Source organism: Typha angustifolia, chromosome 14 (assembly GCF_048772165.1).
Source record: "Typha angustifolia cultivar Huaian chromosome 14, ASM4877216v1, whole genome shotgun sequence".
NCBI lineage: Eukaryota > Viridiplantae > Streptophyta > Magnoliopsida > Poales > Typhaceae > Typha > Typha angustifolia.
The window spans coordinates 9942688-9962615 of NC_133252.1; the positions used below are offsets into that span (position 1 = coordinate 9942688).

The following is a 19928-nucleotide window of genomic DNA, read 5'->3' on the forward strand; positions in this document are numbered from 1 at the left end:
CTAAGTTCAGCTCGCGCAAGCTTGGTTCGTCTACACTCTTATCTTACTCGATCACTTTCCTTCATCTCGAGTCACCATAAAACAAAATCCATTACCCTCTTCAGATGTTGGTTGTTGCCACCCATTGGAGGTCACCTCTAACCCTTTCTTTTCACCCATTGGAGGTCACCTCTAACCCTTTCTTTTTACATGTTAGTTACCACCTCTATCTATATGTATACATCTCTTATAAAGGTGTTAGTCTACTACAATTGTTCTTGTTCAATATTTAATAGTAGTTTTTTTTAAATTTTATTTATCATTTACTCATTTTGGTAAATATTATTGTTCTACTTTTTTTTTATTCTATTTATCATTTACTCATTTTGGTAAATATTATTGTGTTGGTCCTGTAGTGAATTAGTAGTTGATTTTATGAAGTTTTATTTTTTATAATATATATGCCGTCGAAAAATTTATTTCGCATTCATATCATATTAAAATCCGATATATATCCAATTAAGATCTGATTCATATTTATATCCGTTTAAGATTCAAAAACTGTTTATATTCATTTAATTAAGATGCAATTTAAAATTTTACAACCGGTTTAATATCCAAATCTTAATTTAAATTTATATTCCAAATAAAAAAAAATTCAACACCCCCCCCCCCCCCCCCCCCTTCTCTACAAATAAGGTGACTATTTAGGTAAATTAGTTTGCAACGAAGCCTATTTTGGTCAAAAACTCGTTTACTACGCCAAAATTGAGACACGCACCATAAGCACAATCACGAACCGTCCGTTCGAGCCATTTTTGAGGAAAAGGCGTAGCGGTCGAGCCCTTTTTTGAGTCCGCCGCCAGCGAAAGAACCCCTTCGGAAACTCTAGGGTTTTAGATCCCCCGAAACAATCGAAGCGCTCGATAAAGGCATTTGATCCCTTTCCCATTTCAGTCTAAGTTCTCTCTAATTCCTCTGCCTCGGCTCGTTGATCCCCATTTTTTTTTTCTTTTTCCTATTTTTTTCTTACTAGATCTGTGAGCTCTTCGGATCATTACAATGGCGGTATGTTTCATCTCATATATGCTCTATTTATATAGTTTTATCGCTACGGTTTGGTTAATATGTGATGGGTTTTGGTGTTTAGGTGGAACGATTGTTCAAAGATGAAGCCACGGAAGAGAAGGGAGATCGAGCGAGGATGGTGCGCATTTGATAGTATTTCCAGTGTTAATTTTGATTAGTATCTTTATGAGAACAGTAGAAACATTGGAGCGATGTCTTGGTATTAGCTTGAATCTTTTTAGTGGTCTTGATGAGCTCAGGCTGCAAAGACGACCAAAAAAGTTCATTCATTTACTGTTTAATATATGTTCCTTTCGTTGTTGTTTCCACGATTAGCCTAGTTTTAGAACTATGTTTTGCAAGTATCGTGCTATATTAGGTAGAAGAATAAAGTATGAGCCATGAGCATTACACTCCAGCATTCATCTCTAAGGTGCTAAAGGAAAACAGAAGAGGTTTTTTTTTCTCTCTCTCTTCAAGTTTATGATGAAAGTCTAAGGACAAGGACATAGAACGAAGCAGTTAATTTTTATAAGTATGTCTCTCAAACAAAGGTCCATTAGCTGTAAGGATTTGGTTATCTAGTGTAAGTATTTAATTCTTGGCCATCATTTTAAAGTTTAACCATTCAATCTTGTTTATCTGTTAATTTCACCTGCCAAATCATGTAGCTACTAGCTAGTAATGTACTAAGGCAAGTTATATGCAATTCAATGTATTTTTTTTCTGTATTTGAGTCGCTCTGGAAATTCAGTAAGTAATTAAGTACCATAACCTAATCCAAGTTCTAATGAGTAATACCATCACACATTGTAGTCTCTTCTTCCGGTAGAGTCAATGAAAACAGATATTGAGCAGGAGTGATCTCAAGTATTTTAGTATGGTTTTAATCTTTATGAACTTTGAAATGGGAAAGATACTTTTACTGTCTTCACACATTGGACACTTGGACTCATTCTTCTGTTATACAAGGGAAGCAATAAATTGCACAATATTTACTTGTCTTCTTCTATTGTATGACACCAGTTAAAGACATTGAAGTCTTAGGTACAAAAATCTAAAAGTCACTTAAATGTGATTTATTATATACATGCAAACTCAGCTCTTGTCATCAGAGCTCTTGGGAAGAGTTTTATCCTGTAACTTTTCACACTCTGGCAGTAGATTTAGAAATCTGTATTTCTTAAAATCCCCAAAATGTTCAAAGAGCATGAAAAGCTGCAGTGGCATGATGCTGTTTTGAAGTCAGTAATGGATTGCCACGAAGAGATTATCGTATATTTTCTCCCCGAAACAAGTCATAATGCCATGTCAGGCTTCTTGACAAGCAATATCATTCTTAGGACAAAGTTATTTATTTATAACTACCCTTCCTAACTTATTTTGTGCAGGCTTCTTTTATTGGTGCAATGGCAATCGCTGATTTAGTCAAGACCACTTTAGGACCAAAAGGAATGGTATATGGTTTACTTATATGTTAGGCATTTGAGCTTTATTATTTTTAATCAATGTGACATGTATGAATATTTTTGGTTTGCAGGACAAGATCCTTCAGTCAACTGGCAGAGGACGGAATATTACTGTTACTAATGATGGTGCGACTATCTTGAAATCTCTCCACATTGACAACCCGGCTGCCAAGGTCCTTGTTGGTATCCTTTGATTTGTCTTCCACTATTTGGCCTTCTGCACGTGTAGTTGTTCTTTAGTTAAATCTCTTTTTTTCTCAACTCAGATTTGTGCAAATTAATGTAAACAACAGAATGCAATGTTTTTATCTTTCATTCTCTGGTAGAAGAGCTATTTTTATTCTTCTTTGACCTCAGAGGATTGTTAGCCACAAAGAGAAAGGTCAATCCTTGATTTAAGTTTCAGATATCTCTAAAGTTCAAGATGATGAAGTTGGTGATGGAACAACTTCTGTTGTTGTTTTGGCTGGAGAACTTCTGAGGGAAGCTGAAAAATTGGTTAATACAAAGATCCATCCAATGACCATAATTGCAGGTTTGTTTCAAGATCCCAAAGTATTTTTAAGGCCTGTCATGTTCTTTTCACTGTTCTAAATTTGTAGCATATATAATGTAATATAAAATGTGCCGGTTAGGGATCCCATAGTTTCGTGTAATATCATGCTGTTGTCTTCCTGGGTCTGTATTGGTTATCTACATTAGTTGTCTTTTCACTTTTTTCGTTTATGTAAATGGTGGATCTGGTCTGTTAGTATATTGAAAGAACGTTAGAAGGCATGCAAACACTTAGATAGTAGATATGTGGTCAGAGAAAAAGCAGGGAAATCTAATAAGGTAGGATGACTGTGGGGCTTGCAAAAATGTAAAGGTTCCTCGATTCAGGTATGTCAGAATAGGAAAGAGAAGCCAGGGGCAGGTAGATTTTGACATGTAATCATCTTCTAGTGCTCCGCTCCTGCCTCAACATTTTATTAGATTCTTCCTTTTGCTTATGTTTTCAAACTATAATTACTTCTGATGGCTTATATTCCTTGCATTCATGCTTGAGGCCCCTAAAAAGTTGCAAGCTGCTCTTAATTTATATATTCAATAGGCATTAGAAAGGTAATTTGGGAGCATGATCTAGTGTTACTATTTTCTGTTATTATCTGTTGATTATTTCTAAATAAAACAAATAAATTTTAGAAGAGTTTGTTCATTTTAATGTTTGAGATATACTCATAAACAGGAAAGTTTCATTTTGTTTTGCTTCATGTTAATCTTCTACTTTGGTACTGACACCTCTATTGTTAGGTGAGATTGCAAAGTATCAGGAGCAAGATAATTATCACTAGTATAGCGAATGCCAGTAGCTTACATATCTAATTGAAATGCGATTTGGTTTCTCTCACTTCTCTGTGTAACAATGTCTAGTGTGTGCTAATTTGCTATGATTGGGATTTCGGTCAGTTGGGATGATTTCATTCACTTTGAAAGTGGTTTTGTGTAATTTTAGAGGCTGAATCACCATTTAGTCATTGCCATTTCTGATTTTTTCCTTTTCATTCTTTTCCAACTTAGCTTGGCCATGTCACAGCCTTCTGGTACAATTTGTGTCGGTTAGCCAAACTGTAATTTATGTTCACGGAGAAGGCCTTTGCCAAAGAGACCATAGGGAGGAGGGCTTCCCTACTTCCTATGATGTCCAATCTGTCTACTGCAATATCCAATTACTCTTCTTTGTCCTGTTTTCCCATTTGCTGCAGCCCAAGTTGGAGATGGTTATATTGGTGGAACATGTTTTTATTATGCAACTCAGGCCTAAACAAACAAGCCGAAGCCATTTTGAATGAAGCTTATGCAGGAACAGCTCAAATTGTTTCTACTGCTGGAACAAACATAAATGATAATGTTTATTCTTAGTATGAGGGTAATCATTGAGAAATATTTATGATTTGACTCATTCAATAAAAGGTTCCTTAGTATAGCCTGATGGAGCAAACCTATTTTGCACCTTGAAGTGGTCAAAATAGACTCCTGACATTTCATGGTGGATTAGATCCAATAAGAGGTCTATGGTTGAGCAATATCGCATACCATCATTTAGCTATTTTCTGTCTGTTATCTATTATTGACTTCTGAGTTCTGAAGAAAGATAGTCCATGTAGTGCTGCTGGATTACTGGTGGGTGTTCCATATTGTTCTGATCTTGGTATGTTTTCCTTTGCAATATAATAGGGTACAGAATGGCTGTTGAGTGTGCCCGCAATGCTTTATTGGAGAATGCCATGGACAACAAGCAAGATTCAGGTACTAATAATTTTATAATGCAAAAATGATGAGACAACTAGTTTTGGATTTCCCATGTCTCCGATAATGAGTTCGTCATGGTTTCATATGTAGGCTAGCATTAAGCTTAGATCACAGGATTTTTAACTTTCTAGTAACTTGCAGGACTAACTCCAGCCTAATTGTTTATAAACATTTTTAGTCCTGTCATCTGATTTTTATCTGCATTCTTTTGAATCTGTGTCTTTGTTTCAATGTTTTATTTGCACTACAAGTTCATACATTCTTTTGACACTATCTTTGGTTGGTGCCACAGAGAAATTTCGATCTGATCTCATGAAAATTGCCATGACAACTTTGAGTTCAAAGATACTTTCCCAAGACAAGGAGTACTTTGCTAAGCTTGCAGTGGATGCTGTTTTGAGGCTTAAGGTACTGAAAGATGAAAGTGGTTTTCTTTGTACGACACTTGTTATCAAATATGATTTCTCGGTATCTCAAAAGTCAGGTGATGTTTGTAGCACTTGATGTGTTAGGGAACTGAAAAATTCACTGTTCATTCAAGTTGCCAAGTGCAAAACAAATTCACCATTTCGTCTTATCTTCTGCATCTTACATTCATGTACCTTGAGTGGTATTACCACTTCCTGTTTCGCTTGCTAACACCTTTCTTCTTATATACTTTGGAGGGTTATGGTAATGGGTTTGCATCACATAAGGTGTTTTGCAGCATTGATGGTGTCCTTATACTGGATTTTAATATCCTGATTAAATTGAAAACAGAAAGACCTGGTGTATTTAGTGGTGTTTCTTATGTTAATGAACCTATTATGTTGGTTCAAAGTATAGATAACCAGAAAGTCCCTTCTGTTTGGTATATTAAATTTGTTCTCAGGGGTCTTGGAGAAAGATCTGAAAGAACAATGCTTGAATAAAACTCGTTTGCATGCTTGCATGTTGCAGTGGCAACATATTTAAGCTGTGGAGTCTTTTATTGCTATTGTATGTTTTACACCTTGCACCTCCTATGATTCTGTGTTTTACACCTTGCACATCCTATGATTCTCTTCATGTTCAATATGTCTAATCACAGTATTATGCTCAACTGTTAAGAGAACAATTATAGCTAGACATTCAATTCCTGAATATTGTTATAGCCTCTTTCTGTTGATTGGTAGTCCTAGCTTCTAAAACACTAAGAGACAAGGAAAGGTAATGCACATAAGATGCATGAAATAAGTGTTGACTTATCAACGGCAGAAAGTTTACTTTAAGTTTTGATGTTACTGCTCCTTGTAGTACCTATCATGGCCTCAACTTTTGATGAGATAAATAGAAACTCCAGTCGCTGTTTTTATTTGAAATTTGCATGGTGCAAAATCTGTTTCCTTTTGTATTCTGATATCAGGTATTTCGCAGATTTTTTAATAACCTTTTGAGTGTATCTAGATGTAGTAAGCTCTGCCTTTTCTACCCTCCTTTTGTACTGCTATTTGTTGGTTTTTTCTGTGAAGCTTGGTTGGTAAGTTTCACTTTTTCTTTTGTTATGTGAGCTCTTGGGCATTAAGTACTTACCTGCTGGTGGCAGGGCAGCACAAATTTGGAGTCTATCCAAATTCTCAAGAAAGCTGGAGGATCTCTCAAGGATTCATTTTTGGATGAAGGGTATGTCTTTTACAATTTTAAAGTAGAGTCGGTTTACACAGTAAATGGTTGCTTTTCTATTTTCTAATAGATACTAGTAAATTATGTTGCCTTTTAGCCTTAACCAGCATTTCTAAGATGGTGCACTTCATAAGTTAGCCCTTATTTGCTTTGAGTTTAGGGTGGCTAGTTCAGGGACCCCTAAGTTGATTCAGTAACTAAACAACAAATTATCTTATTTTTTTTCTTAATCTAGTTCAATACCCACTCCTTGAATAAACACTAATATATAAATTCTAGTATCATTTCAAATTGATTTTAACATGACTTAAATTTATTAATTTATATCTTAATTTCTCCTCTCTTTTAAAATATTCATATTTTATATTATAAAATTTATCAAATCATGTCCAATTGAGTCTCTTTTCCCTCTGCATCATATAAGCCAACAAATATGCACTTTTGATTCAAGTCATGTCAAGGGTAAAATTGGAATCCATTTGAAATGATATTAAAATTTATATACTAGTATTTATTTAGAAAGTGGGTATTGAACTAAATTAAGAAAAAAAAATTTATTGTTTAGTTATTGGACCAGATTAGGGGTCCTTGAACTAGTTTAGGGATCCTACTTGAACTCAAAGCAAACAGGGACTAAATTATTTTAGCCTAGTTCAAGGTACTTAAATCAGGACTAAGAAATGTGGTCAGTTAATCTAGTTCAGAGCTTAGCCTTAAAACAAACAAGGGCCAAAGATTAAAGCAATCTTGTTTATCAACTATATACATACCCCATTTCATTTTCCTTTTCAAAATACGATGCATAAGCTACTATAAAATACATATAAAATTTGGGTCTATATTTATGTTTACACAATGGAAAAATGGTAGGAATTGGATGTAAGTTATAATCATATTTGCTTTATACAAATGCAAATAAATGATAACATGGACTGGCCTAACCACAAAATGATTCTAACAGTGCCAATCCAGCATTTATAAGGAGGTTCCTTATCACGTTGACTATCATGAGAAGCCTACTGTCACAAGTGGTTTGTGTTGAATTAAATTGGTGTTAAATTAAATTAAGTTTGAAATATAACAAGGGAGATAAGTATCATTGAGTTATTATTTTTACCGACAACCTTAAAAAATGCAGCTATGCAATCCTTATTCTGATAAAATATTCAACCATATTCATATCCTGATGGTGTGCTCTTCAGAGCCTGATGCAGATCTATATTCGAGCTGGTTTCACCATTTTATATGCATATTTGACTAAATTCAGAAATTGAAGCTGGTTCAAATGGATATCTGACCTATTTCAGCCCCCAATTTATTTTCTTCTGCACCAAGATGCAAAGCTTTCCCTTTGGTTCTTGTATGCAATCAGGCTTCCAATTTTCATTTATTGTGTTATTTTCTGCTAGTAAGCATATGAAATCATAGAGAAGATAATCAGTCCATGTAAGTTACAAACAAAAGAAGGAAAGTCATCTATAATTATACTTCTTTTGTCTATTATAACACCTTGAATTCATAAGTTTTGCATTTTCTTGAAGTTTTGCTTGCCAAATATGTTAAAATGGATTGAAGGTAATCTTGCCCGAGGATGACCAATCCATTGTCCTTTTTGTGAAGGTTTATTCTTGACAAGAAAATAGGCATCGGGCAACCAAAACGCATTGAGAATGCCAAGATTTTGGTTGCAAATACTGCTATGGACACTGACAAAGTTAAGATTTTTGGAGCTCGTGTTCGTGTGGATTCAATGTCCAAAGTTGCAGAAATTGAAGCAGCTGAAAAACAGAAAATGAGGGAGAAAGTGCAAAAGATCATAGCTCATGGAATTAACTGTTTTGTCAATCGACAATTGATATATAACTTCCCAGAGGAACTGTTTGCTGATGCTGGCATTCTTGCTATTGAGCATGCTGATTTTGATGGGATTGAGCGGCTAGGTTTGGTTACTGGTGGTGAGATTGCTTCCACATTTGATAATCCAGAATCTGTTAAGCTTGGGCATTGCAAGCTCATTGAAGAGATAATGATTGGGGAGGACAGGCTAATTCATTTCTCTGGGGTTGAAATGGGCCAGGCTTGTACTATTGTCCTCAGAGGTGCAAGGTATGTCTGATTCCGGCAGCTAATGCAAAGTTTGATAATATTAACAAAATAATGTTTTTATCGTAGCCTTGTTCTAAGTCATCTTTAATATCCAATACTTCTACTTTCAAATGAGTAGGTTATCAAACCTTTACTCTTGTTGCGCTCTCACATGATAATTTTGTGATTCTGCTAAGGGCATCTAACTATTGCAGTCATATAAAGTTTGCTGAACAGGGCCTCTTATGTAGATTATGATGATTTTCACTGTTTAATAGAAGTGGCTTGTCATTCTTAAGGCCACACACATAACATATCCAAGTACCTAACATACCTACATTCAGCCTTCCCTTTCCTTTTCTGTTTCTTCCTTTTCTTTTCTTTTGTTCAGTATCCTTTCTGCATTTACGTGCGTTGGTGTGTATGTTTCTTTTTTTTTTCTTTTCGTGGTGGGGAGGGGGTAGTTATCGAGTTGCGGAAACTGTGTTACTATCTCCAGTTGATTAGTATGTAGTCTGCAGTGTTATTACTTTTACAATTGGAATCGTTTACTCGATATTTCTCTGGAAGCAACTGATTACTTATTGTAGATCAAAATTGTGTTCTTCATCTCATATAAATGACAAAAGATCTCTCATAGACAGCTGCATGTTCATGTTCCTTTATAATGCATTGGGTTTGGACATCTCTTAAATTGTGTTAATTATGTATAATCACTTGGAACTTATACTCCAATCCATTAAACCCAGATCCAAATTTGGGATATGAAAAAACTTAGATAACAATCTGCATCTCTCAAGTCGTAACCACAACCTTTTGGGAAATACTTTCTCATTCTAGTAAGCTGACACTGTTATCATTTTCTCATTACCTTTTCTGGTTACTCGCAGTGCACATGTGCTAGATGAAGCAGAAAGGTCCCTGCATGATGCCTTATGTGTGCTATCTCAGACTGTTAATGACAGCAGGGTGTTACTTGGTGGTGGATGGCCAGAAATGATAATGGCAAAAGAAGTAGACGATCTTGCACGCAAGACCCCAGGGAAGAAATCTCATGCCATCGAAGCCTTCTCCCGTGCACTCCAGGCAATTCCGACCATTATAGCTGACAATGCTGGTCTGGATAGTGCTGAGCTGATCTCTCAGCTACGTGCAGAGCATCACAAGGAGAAAAGCAATGCTGGAATTGATGTCATATCTGGTGGAGTAAGTGAAAGAAAGACCATATGTCTAAGTTAGAGCTCTGTTAGCTTGGGTAATTATTCTTACCTTGCTATTGTGCAGGTTGGCGATATGGAAAAGCTTGGAATATCAGAGTCCTTCAAAGTTAAGCAAGCTGTACTCTTATCTGCAACTGAGGCAGCTGAGATGATATTGCGGGTCGATGAGATTATAACTTGTGCTCCCCGAAGGAGAGAGGACAGAATGTGACCCTGTTCATATATCTCTGCAAGTTAACCATGGAATGACGCTTCTTGCTAGGAGATGTGTTTTCAATATAAACATTTTAAACGTATTCACAAACTTATCCACATTGAAGTTTTTGGCCGTATGCTTGCCCGCCTCTTGACTATAGTCGTTCGAAGATCACTATTTATTATCAGTCTCAATAGCTTGTACTTGAGATGGTGCCTGAGTGAATTACCATTATTTCTTGATTGAGCTGCTAGTGGCTAAACTGAACTGAAATTGTTCCACAACCTGTCCCTTTGTCATTGTGGTACTCTCTCAAGTTACTGTTCGCTTTATGCTTTATTTTCTGTTTTGTGCTATCATTTGCTTGATCTATCAAATGATTTAAAAAAGTTTTTTGTGCTATCATTTTCTTGATCGACTAACTTACATCTTGTGGTAGGAGTATCAACCCTTGGAAAGGTTAACAATTTGAGCAGGCTCCCATTCGGATCTTTAGTAATTTACCATTCTTTCTCATTTTTTGGACCAATAGATTTTGTAAAAATAAAAAATTAAGCCTGTACACTATTTTTTTCATAGTTGCAGCTTATAACTTCTTATTACTTCACAGTGCTTTTTTTATTTTAATGTACAATTATTTTATATAGAGTGCGAACTTAAAATTTTGCATTATTTTGCAGTGTCTCTTTATTTTATAGTATACGATTATTTTATATAGAGTCTAGATTTATAACTTTGCAATGTCTTTTTATATGCTCTAGTGTGTCGATATTTACACACAGATGGCGGCTTATAAACCTTGCATTATTTTGTAATGTCTATTTATATCTTTTAATGTATAATTATTTTACATAGAGTGTGGGCTTATAACTCTATAGTGTCTATTTACATCCTTCGGTGTATAATTATTTTATATAGAGTGCGAGTGTATAATCTTGTATTATTATGTAGTATTTCTTTATATTATAGTGTATGGTTATTTATATAAAAAGTGTGAAGTTATTTTCCTGAAGTGCGGGATTATAACTTTGTATTAGTTTCATAGTGCAGATATATAAAGTATTTTAAGTTTGCAGTTTTAATAAAAAATTATTATTATTTAAAAAAAAATACTATTTATTAGTGCTACTTTAACGTATACTCAAATGTATTTTTGTCATTGGGTTTAATACGTTACCAATTCTCAACACAATTTTATTATTTTTCAATACTCTTATATAGTTTATATTATTAACTCTCTTCATATGATTTTAATAAAAATAGTTATACATAGAGTGACAGTAGAAAGTATGCTTGAATTGTTTATCTCCCAATTCAAGAATACCATTTGATTATTTGCTAGTGCGGTGGCATGTTCCCGGCAAACGAGCAAAACTAGGCAATTGTGATATGCTGTAAAACCTAGATAGACAGGCTAAATGTATCTTCTTGGTTGTAGATTAGGAAGGGTGCCAACCTTCTTGGTTATAGTTTAAGCTTATGCAAAGGGAAAGAACCTCCAGGAACAGGACCTGAATAGTCTTTGATGATAGCCAATGTTATTTACCTGTAGCAAAACAATTTGAACAAATAAAAGGTATCTCAAATTTCCATTTCATGAAACAACTTTGGCAGATCCTCGGTCAATATGAATTAGCTATTGACAGAACAACTTGAACAAAAAAAAGGAGGAGAAGATCAAACTGTATGTTCATACAATATTATGCAATGCATAGTAAGATCAAACTCACTACAATGCAGACCGGAATGATATATCATATATCAACTCTGTGCTGCGATTGCAAAAGCAAGTTATTCACAGAGTAAAAGATTAAGGCCTCAATTTCCTATCCTCTGCTGTTGTAAATCATAACCATGCTGTTCAATCTACTGTCTTGAGCACCCTAAAGGATTCCATAACATCTCGCAAGTCCTTTTCTTCCTCTAGGAATACATTTTCTGGTGATTGCAACCGTAGCTCATACAACCTCTTATTTTCCACACCAAGAACAGATAGATATCGCCTGTTCCATTCAAGCCGGGGTATCCTATCTTGTGGCATAACAGCCAACTCATTGTTGCTTGCGTAAGATTTTATGTTTACCTGTAAAGACAAACTATGATAAATATTTCTGCCATGATAAGAAGCAAGTAAAATTATGAAAATGTATTGATAAATGGCAGTAATCCTTGTAACCATTTGTTTTTTTTTCCTTTTGCATATATTAAGCAGTACAATTCATCACAGTGAATGCAAGCATAAATGTTCAGACAGTCACATAAGAGAGCACAAAACCTTCAAGAAAGAAACTGAGCAAAAGTTTACAAGAACAGTGATATTCTAATACTGTTGGTTCTGGAGATTCGAATGTTTCCAATGAAATTCCAGGGGAAGTTGGTTCATAAAGAATCTCAAAGTTGAAAACAATAATTCTTTAAAGTAATCTAAGACAACTTTAGTAATTTTATTGTCGTTAAAGCTTTTAAATCCTTTTCTAATTGAGCATGACCACTGAAGTTAAAGCTTACATGCAATAATTTGTTAGTACTCTCTTATCCTGGAATTTTATTTGAGGTAATCTAAGACAACTTTAGCAATTTTCTTGTCATTAAAGCTTTTAAACCCTTTTCTAATTGAACATGACCACTGAAGTTAAAGCTTACATGCAATAACTAGTTAGTACTCTCTTACCTCAACTTGATAGTAGACTCTCCCATCATCGGCAACCCTGGATGATGTTGTTAAAATGTTTGACTCACGCCGAACACCTAATCTAGTAGACATGAATTCAGTCAAATACTGCTTAAGTACTTTCTGTGCAGCTACTTCTGGAGGCCCTAAATCTTCAACGCTTTTATATTTGGAGGATGAAGGAGAAGATATTTCTACCGAAATGTTTTCATCAAGAACAAAAGGATCTCTGAAAAATACATCAGCTCCAGCACCACGGACTTGGATCCAGCTTTTTGGGTACAAAAATGTATAGCCATCAAATGTGTCTATGTGCTCCCTGAACAAGGTAGATGGCTGAGCAAAGGCAACTTCATGGTACCACTGGGGTGACAAGATGAAACTTGAGAGCACGGTAGCTATTACATTCCTCCTGGGAACTGCAGAAACTTTAGTCTATATATAATACAAAATGACTTAGTTACAAAAAAGTTAACTAATTAGATCTTCAAGTTAATCTGCATAATACTGGCTAAAAATAGTTTACTTTGAAATAATATCAAACATATTTTCACCCAAAATATGAAATAATATTTTGCTCATATTCAATGAAAAGGAAAGGATCATATTTTCAGCTTATATTTCATAATTAATGTTACTTGAAAGAAAATGCAGTTCCAAATAATATCCCGATACCACTGGGAATGATCTTTTCGCTCCTAAACCAGAATTATGACAAAAAATAACAGTCGGAAGCTTTCAGGAATAGCAGAACCATCTCTTCAAAAATCAAAAGGTGATAAAAAGTCCACCCAAATATGGAGCAAGGTTCAATATAGCATACACATTGGCATCAAATGTTTTGCACAAAGCAATTACCTGTAACAGAACTATTGAAGCAGAAGAACCAACAATAAAAATGAGATTGAGTGGCAAATTTTACAGAGTAGATACACATGTAGAACCTCATATGAGGGTTTCTAAAAATAAAACGTGGCTATAAAGAAGTACAAAAATTAAAAGAATAATAGAATATTGCATGAAATACACAAAGCTTTCCTATTGCCCCTCCTTGAGCTCACGCTATACCTTTCCTCTACCATTTCTTGCTCCTACTTCAACCAATATATATATAAATGAACTCAAGCTATCATTACCCTGCTAATTTTCCACCATACTCAGAGTACAGTAAGCCACACCCATATTGTACTCTAACAGTTGCAACCTCAGTTTTCAACAGCATCCTTCTAAATGAAAACCAAATCATATCATGAAGAGACTAGATAATCTACATTTCTTATTTTTCTCTTCTTTCTAACGCAATTATCCTCATTATCACATCTCTCTCACATTACCGATACTTGCTCATCTTTTCCCATCTTCTGTGCAAAATTTTCTCAGTTATAAACCCGCATTTGTCCCTCCTTGCACCTCTGCCTAATTCCACAAGCAGGTAAGTCATTGCAAATTCTCTGTCCTCATCCAAAGTGTCTCCAGCAATAACATAAATGCAATTGTGCTCTATAACTTATTGAAAACCCAACTCCCAATCACACCAAGAAACAAGTCAGAACTGGTAAATTTCTGTGCTTGAAGAAAAACTCACTTACATTATTACCAGGAATCGAAGCAGCTACTTATCCTAACGATCAGTTACTTCTGGATAGGAAAGACAAAGGGTACTAGAGATAAAATCATATTCAAGAGAGAGAGAGAGAGAGAGAGAGAGAGAGGACCGAGGAAACAAGAGGGGATGGGGTGTGGGGAATTGAGAGAAGAAAGCGTCCTCGTCTCGTTCTTTGCGCTCGCCGATGCCGAGATGGCAGTGGTCCGCCTCGAACGCGTAGAAGGAAGGCACGGGAGGAGGACGGCGGCGGCGGCGAAGGAGGAGGCCATGGAAGGCAATCTTAGTGCGACAGGACTTCACCGGAGAGAGCGAGAGAGCGAGAGAGAGAGTGCAAAAGGATAGGCTTTAAGGAGGAAGTCGATATAGAAGAGAAAGCAAGTGGAGAGAGAAAGGAGAAGAGCGGATCCGAAGGGGCACCCAAACCCAATCTCATCCGTTCACAAAAGCCAAAGCCCAAAGGGGGGAGGGCTCACTTGTCAGCCGATTCAACGGTCATCTTGTTATCGGTTCGGGGTGCATTCAACCGAATCCGACCCGTTTCCTCTCTCCTTTATATGACGGATCTACTTGACAACGTTCAAATTCACAAATTAGGAGAGAGAGAGAGAGAGAGAGAGAGATTTTCCTCGGAAATGTTTCCTTCTTTTCCAAATTTTTGGAAACATTTCCTCGGAAAACCTCTTCCTTCTTGGATGGCGATCGAAGAAGATGGGGACGCAGTTAGAGTGGTTGTGATTTGGTTGAGAAATGGATGGATCGAGGTAGATTGTTACTGTCTCAGCTTTCCTTTTCCCAATCTAGAAACTCCCTCTCCTCCTTCTCGAGTCAAATCGAGATGCTTGTTATTCTATTTGTCTGTATTATTTCTCCTATGCCGTCCCGTTAAGGTATCACTAATGTTTCAGGCATTGCTTATACGTTCTCAGTTTGATCCATATTCTTTGTATTGTATTTTTCATGCTATGTCGAAATTTTCTATTCGGAGTTGTCTTCGGATTTGAGCAGTATGGATTGTAGAACCACGTCTCAATTCAAGACCATATGGATCTGCTATCTATGGATACTTAAACTTCGTTCTTGCTATTTTTTCTTCTTCTTATCCTCCTTCTCATTTGCTGCTGCTGCTATTTATACTGGGAGGTTTTTTCTACCCCTTGTACCTTAGGTGACGTATGTAACACCGTTTCTGATTCATAAGGTTTGGGTTGTTTCTAGATGCAATATATTGGTTTGTTACTTCATCTAGATGCCCATGATTCGTGACCCTGACGAGACTGGCTTTACCTGCCTACCTAAAGGATTTTTAACTGTGGTTGATCCTTGGTTTTCGTTCTAGGAATCAAGATTTCCATTTCTTGTTTCTTTTGCTAAAACTGGTTTTCCCTTATATCACATTTATTTATTTTTACTACTGGAGTTATAGAGATTGTTCTCCTGATATGGCAGAACAGACTTTTGACTTGCTGCTAATATGTGGCGAGGCAAATTGGATGGCCTGCTTTAAAGCAGGCAACCATTTGCAGCCATTTGCGGGCATTGTGTTTTGAAATCTGTCTTTGCAATCTTGTTTTAGTTTAGGGAGCATAGTAACTATCTAGTTTGGTAGATGGACCAGTATGAATCTCATGGTAATTGCAACTATGTTGTGGCAAAATGGCCACCATACATTAATAGACATTTCAGTAATACTTGAATCTACTTTTATACATGGTGGCAAGGCATACTTTGGATGGCCTGCATCTCAATATAGATAACCATTTTCAGCCATTAGTATTCAGTGGGTTACACACATATCTGGAAGTTCCAAAACTATCACTTATATACATATCATTCTTCTAAACATCATCCATATTGATCATCAAAAATCCTTGTAAGAGAGGTCTGGGGGTTACTTTGAAATATAAGCATCATTTTTTGTGTTTGCTACTTATTTGGGAAGCTTGAAATTCTTGAGTTTGGTAGAAGGCCAATCTAGGTCCTTCTAATCACTTAGCACTTCTTGACTCTGTGCCTCCTCTTCTTTTCGTCATATATTTAATTAATATAAAGCCCACTAGAAGTTTACCAGTGTCCTTTATATTTTAAGTTTACTTTGGCTTTTTATGTTTAGTATCTGATATGCCAGGTCTTATAAAGTTTCTTCTTTATGGTTTCTCATCTTTTATTTGTCTTTATTCTCATACATTTCTTGATCATCCAATATGATGAGAGAATGTAAGAGTGTATACTTTAGTGCTGGTTGTTTTTCCTTTGCTGTTTATTTTTCATGCAAAGTTATCTAATTGTTGGTTTGATGTCAATTATGAACTTAGGATACATTGTATGTTCATTTTTCTTTTCTATGTTCTTCTGCTGTCTTTTGATTTTTAGATATTTAATTATTTGTTGGATGTCTGATGCATCATTAAACATCGGCATTTATTAATGGGTGAAAGCTGTTGTGATAAGGTAATCTTAATATATTTGTGGAAAAGCATAATTTTTTGCTGCAGATAATTAACTTAAATCCATGTCAGTTACTTATTATTCTTCTTCATTAAAGTTTCTTGCCTTCTAAATGTTGTATTTTGTTTTTGTTCAATTTCTGGAATGATTATATAATAATGGTAAAGTGTACTGTGTGATGATTGTTTGAGTACAAATCATAGGGAGAAGTTAAGATATGTAACGTGATGAGAGAGTATAATATTTTATAGAGCTACCTCCTTGTCTTCTCTCCAATTTTATTCTTACAGTGAAGTTATTACTTTATTTATTCATGTGCCAATTATTCATTATATTGTGTTTATGTGTAGCTGTCTTGCATTGTCTTGAATTCTAGAGATCACTTTATTTGGAAGTTTGTTAGTTGATTATTGAGCATGACGGTTTTGAGGAGATCATGCTGATCATAAGATCTGCTCTAATTTGTGAAACTTCATTTATAATTACCTCTCTTTTCCTGTGTTGCTACAAAAGGGATCCTTTTCTATCTGACTGATAAAGGTGTTGTCCAGTGAAGCAATGCAAGGAGGTAAGGCTTGTTAATTTGATGTGGAGCTGTATACTTTCTTATATTCCTTGTTCTCTTTGTATTTTTGCTTTTGATACACTCTAGCTAATGCTAATTGGAGAAAGGTCATACACACACACAAACTAGGCCTAGTGCAGGGCATTCACAATGGAAGCTTATTGGTGTCCTTTTTATTTTAAGTTTACTTTGGCTTCCTATCTCTGGTATCTACGATTCTAGGTCTTCCAAAAGTTTGTTCTTTTTGATTTCTTAACTTTATTGTGGTTGCACACTGTTATATTTCTTGAATGTCCTGTATGATGATAGAATCATAGAAGTTTATTGGATGAAAATCACATGCAGAAAGTAAGTATGTGTAAAGTTTACTCGTCGCTGCTGGCTGTTTTGCGGCTTTTGCCTTTCCTGGTCATTTCAACAAGTTATCAAATTGTTGGTTCAGTTTGGTGATTACTAATATAGGATATACTCTTTGTTCATTTTCTTTTTGTTGCTTTTTTGCCTGTGAACTTTTTATATCTTTATTTCTTTGTTAGATGTCTTAGTGCATCATAAATATCAGCAACATGTTTAATGTCTAAAAACCATTGAGAGAAGGTAATCTTAACATTTTGGTGGAAAAACATAATATTTTGTTGCAAATAATTTATTTTAGATTTTCATTCAATTTTATTCTTAGTTGAATTCATTGGTCTGATTGACATGCCAATTTTAACTTAGAACAATATCGGTTACTTATTATTCTTCTTCTTCCTTATGGTTTCTTGTCTTGTAAATGTTGTATTTCATTTTCTGTTCAATTTCTTGAATGATTATAGGGTATTATGTGATGAAAATTGGAATAAAAATCATGGGGAGAAGTTCGGTAATGTGATGGGAAGGGATAAATTTTTCTGTAGCAAGTTCATTTTCTTCTCTCCCTTTTAGCAGTGAAGTTATGATTTTTTTGATTCATGTGCCAATATTTATTATATTTTATGGAGTTATCTCCTTTTCTTCTCTCCATTTCTCACAGTGAAGTTATGACTTTATTGATTCATGTGCCAATGATTTTTATTTGGAAGTTTATTAGTTGGTTATTGAGCATGATGGTTTGAGCCTTTGAGGAAATCAAGCTGTATAGTGATTCGTTCTAATTTTCAAACTTTGTTTATAAGTACCTGTCTTTTATTCTTCTGCTACACATGGATCTTTTCTATTTGTCTGATAGGGGACTAGAGGTATTGTGTAGTGAAGCAATGAAAGAAGGTAAGGCTTGTTAATGTGATGAGGAGTTATAAGCTTTCTTATAATCCTTGTTTTCTTTGTACGCTTATTTTTGATACACATTCTCAGATGCTAATTGTGCAGCAATCACATGTGCACACACAAACTTAGCCTAGTGCAGCGCATGCACAATGGAAGCTTATTAATGTTGTTTATATTTAAATTTCACTTGGGCCTCCCAAACTTTTTACTTTATGGTTTCTGAACTTTGATTTGGTTGTATTCCCATGTATTTCTTGAATGTCCTATATGATGCTAGAAGTTTATCGGGTAGAAATTATATGCAGAAGCTAAGAATGTAGAGGTATGACTGTGGTAAAGTGATGAGAAACCTTACAAATTACTGCTGATTGTTTTGCCTTTCCTGTTTGTCATGCAGACAAGTTATCAAATTGTTGGTTCGATTCTCCAATTATTAATTTGGGATATACGGTTTGCATTTCCTTTTTTATTGTTTTTTGTCTTTGATTTTATTTTATTTCTCTTTATTTGTTGGATGTCTGGTAAATCAATTCGGAGAACTTATCTTAATATTTTGGTGGAAAAGCATAATCTTTTGTCATTGATAGTTTTATTTATTTTATATTTCATTTATATTCTCAGTTGAAGTCATTAGTTCGATTGACATGCCTATAATTATGGATCTATATTTGTTACTTATTCTTCTTTATAGGTTTTCGCCTTTTAAATTTTATATTTCATCTTTTTCTCAGGGTTCTCACCTTTTAAATCATATGGAGAAGTTGAGATTGGTAATGTGATATGAAAGTATAAATATTTCTGGGTAATAATTCCTTTTCTTCTCTCCGTACTTGTTCTTACAGTGAAGTTGTACTTTATGGATTCATGTGTCAATATTCATTGCATTGTCTATATTTATAATACCTTTGTCACAATGTCTTTGCTCCTAGCAGGCTGGCATTTTATTTGGAAGTTTGTTAGAACCAAATGTAGGAGCTGCCACACTTCACACACGAATTTGGCCTAGAATACCAAATAAAACACTCATTTCTCATGTATAATTTTGGACTGTTGTACATGTGCATTTATGTGGACACATCTATTGAAACATCCAATCAGCCACCACACATGCACATGTATGTTAAAGTGTATTCACACTCATGCAAACACATTCATGCAACACAAATGCACTAGACATTTTGATGTGGTTATCATCTTTCAATTTGACCTAAATGAAGTTGGAACTCAATTTTGGTCTAATTGAACTAATTAGAGTCAATTTACTTTGGCTTTTAATTTGTTGAGTCAATTTTAATTTAAATGATCAATTGGGTTAGCCAATTGATAGTTATTGTAAACCTATATGCACGGAATGTCCGCATGGAGTCATTATCTAAAATGGGTTAGTTAATTTATGTAAGACAATCAATTAGAGTCCTATTAAGAACTGAATTCCTATTAGCA

The 19928-nt window shown here is 35.1% G+C and overlaps 2 protein-coding genes and 1 long non-coding RNA gene across 4 annotated transcripts; 2 read left to right on the forward strand and 1 right to left on the reverse strand.

Annotated features, from left to right (window-relative positions):
• The first annotated feature begins 784 nt into the window (after positions 1 to 784).
• LOC140775918 (T-complex protein 1 subunit beta) lies at positions 785 to 10355 on the forward strand. The gene is made up of 12 exons (XM_073119412.1): positions 785 to 911; positions 1016 to 1047; positions 1130 to 1186; positions 2439 to 2504; positions 2588 to 2699; positions 2923 to 3051; positions 4734 to 4805; positions 5101 to 5216; positions 6373 to 6449; positions 8070 to 8555; positions 9425 to 9740; positions 9819 to 10355. The coding sequence occupies exons 2-12, from the start codon at positions 1042 to 1044 to the stop codon at positions 9963 to 9965; spliced, it is 1584 nt and encodes a 527-aa protein (XP_072975513.1). The 5' UTR covers positions 785 to 911; positions 1016 to 1041; the 3' UTR covers positions 9966 to 10355.
• Positions 10356 to 11518: 1163 nt separating this feature from the next.
• On the reverse strand, positions 11519 to 14613 carry LOC140776825 (psbP domain-containing protein 1, chloroplastic). Of its 2 annotated transcripts, none has more exons than XM_073120705.1 (3): positions 14337 to 14613; positions 12622 to 13040; positions 11519 to 12033 (listed from the first exon to the last, which is right to left on the reverse strand). In XM_073120705.1, exons 1-3 carry the CDS (start codon positions 14494 to 14496, stop codon positions 11812 to 11814), a joined length of 801 nt encoding a protein of 266 aa, XP_072976806.1. In that variant the 5' UTR covers positions 14497 to 14613; the 3' UTR covers positions 11519 to 11811. The 2 variants fall into 2 exon arrangements, with proteins under 2 accessions (XP_072976806.1, XP_072976807.1); XM_073120706.1 differs by having other exon boundaries at positions 12622 to 13033; positions 14211 to 14479.
• Positions 14614 to 14827: 214 nt separating this feature from the next.
• Positions 14828 to 19928, forward strand: LOC140775358 (uncharacterized). The gene is made up of 3 exons (XR_012106741.1): positions 14828 to 14988; positions 19217 to 19287; positions 19418 to 19928. It is a non-coding gene; the product is annotated as an uncharacterized lncRNA (long non-coding RNA).

What these genes read in the sequence shown, in the direction of transcription:
- LOC140775918 (XM_073119412.1), top strand. An exon ending in CTTTAGGACCAAAAGGAATG is followed by an intron (nt 2,505 to 2,587) that starts GTATATGGTTTA and finishes TTTGGTTTGCAG; the next exon opens with GACAAGATCCTTCAGTCAAC. An exon ending in GATTCATTTTTGGATGAAGG is followed by an intron (nt 6,450 to 8,069) that starts GTATGTCTTTTA and finishes CTTTTTGTGAAG; the next exon opens with GTTTATTCTTGACAAGAAAA.
- LOC140776825 (XM_073120705.1), bottom strand. Translation starts at nt 14,496, where the DNA reads ATGGCCTCCTCCTTCGCCGCCGCCGCCGTCCTCCTCCCGTGCCTTCCT. An exon ending in CATCCCCTCTTGTTTCCTCG is followed by an intron (nt 13,041 to 14,336) that starts GTCCTCTCTCTC and finishes AAGTTTCTGCAG; the next exon opens with TTCCCAGGAGGAATGTAATA. An exon ending in GAGTCTACTATCAAGTTGAG is followed by an intron (nt 12,034 to 12,621) that starts GTAAGAGAGTAC and finishes TTGTCTTTACAG; the next exon opens with GTAAACATAAAATCTTACGC.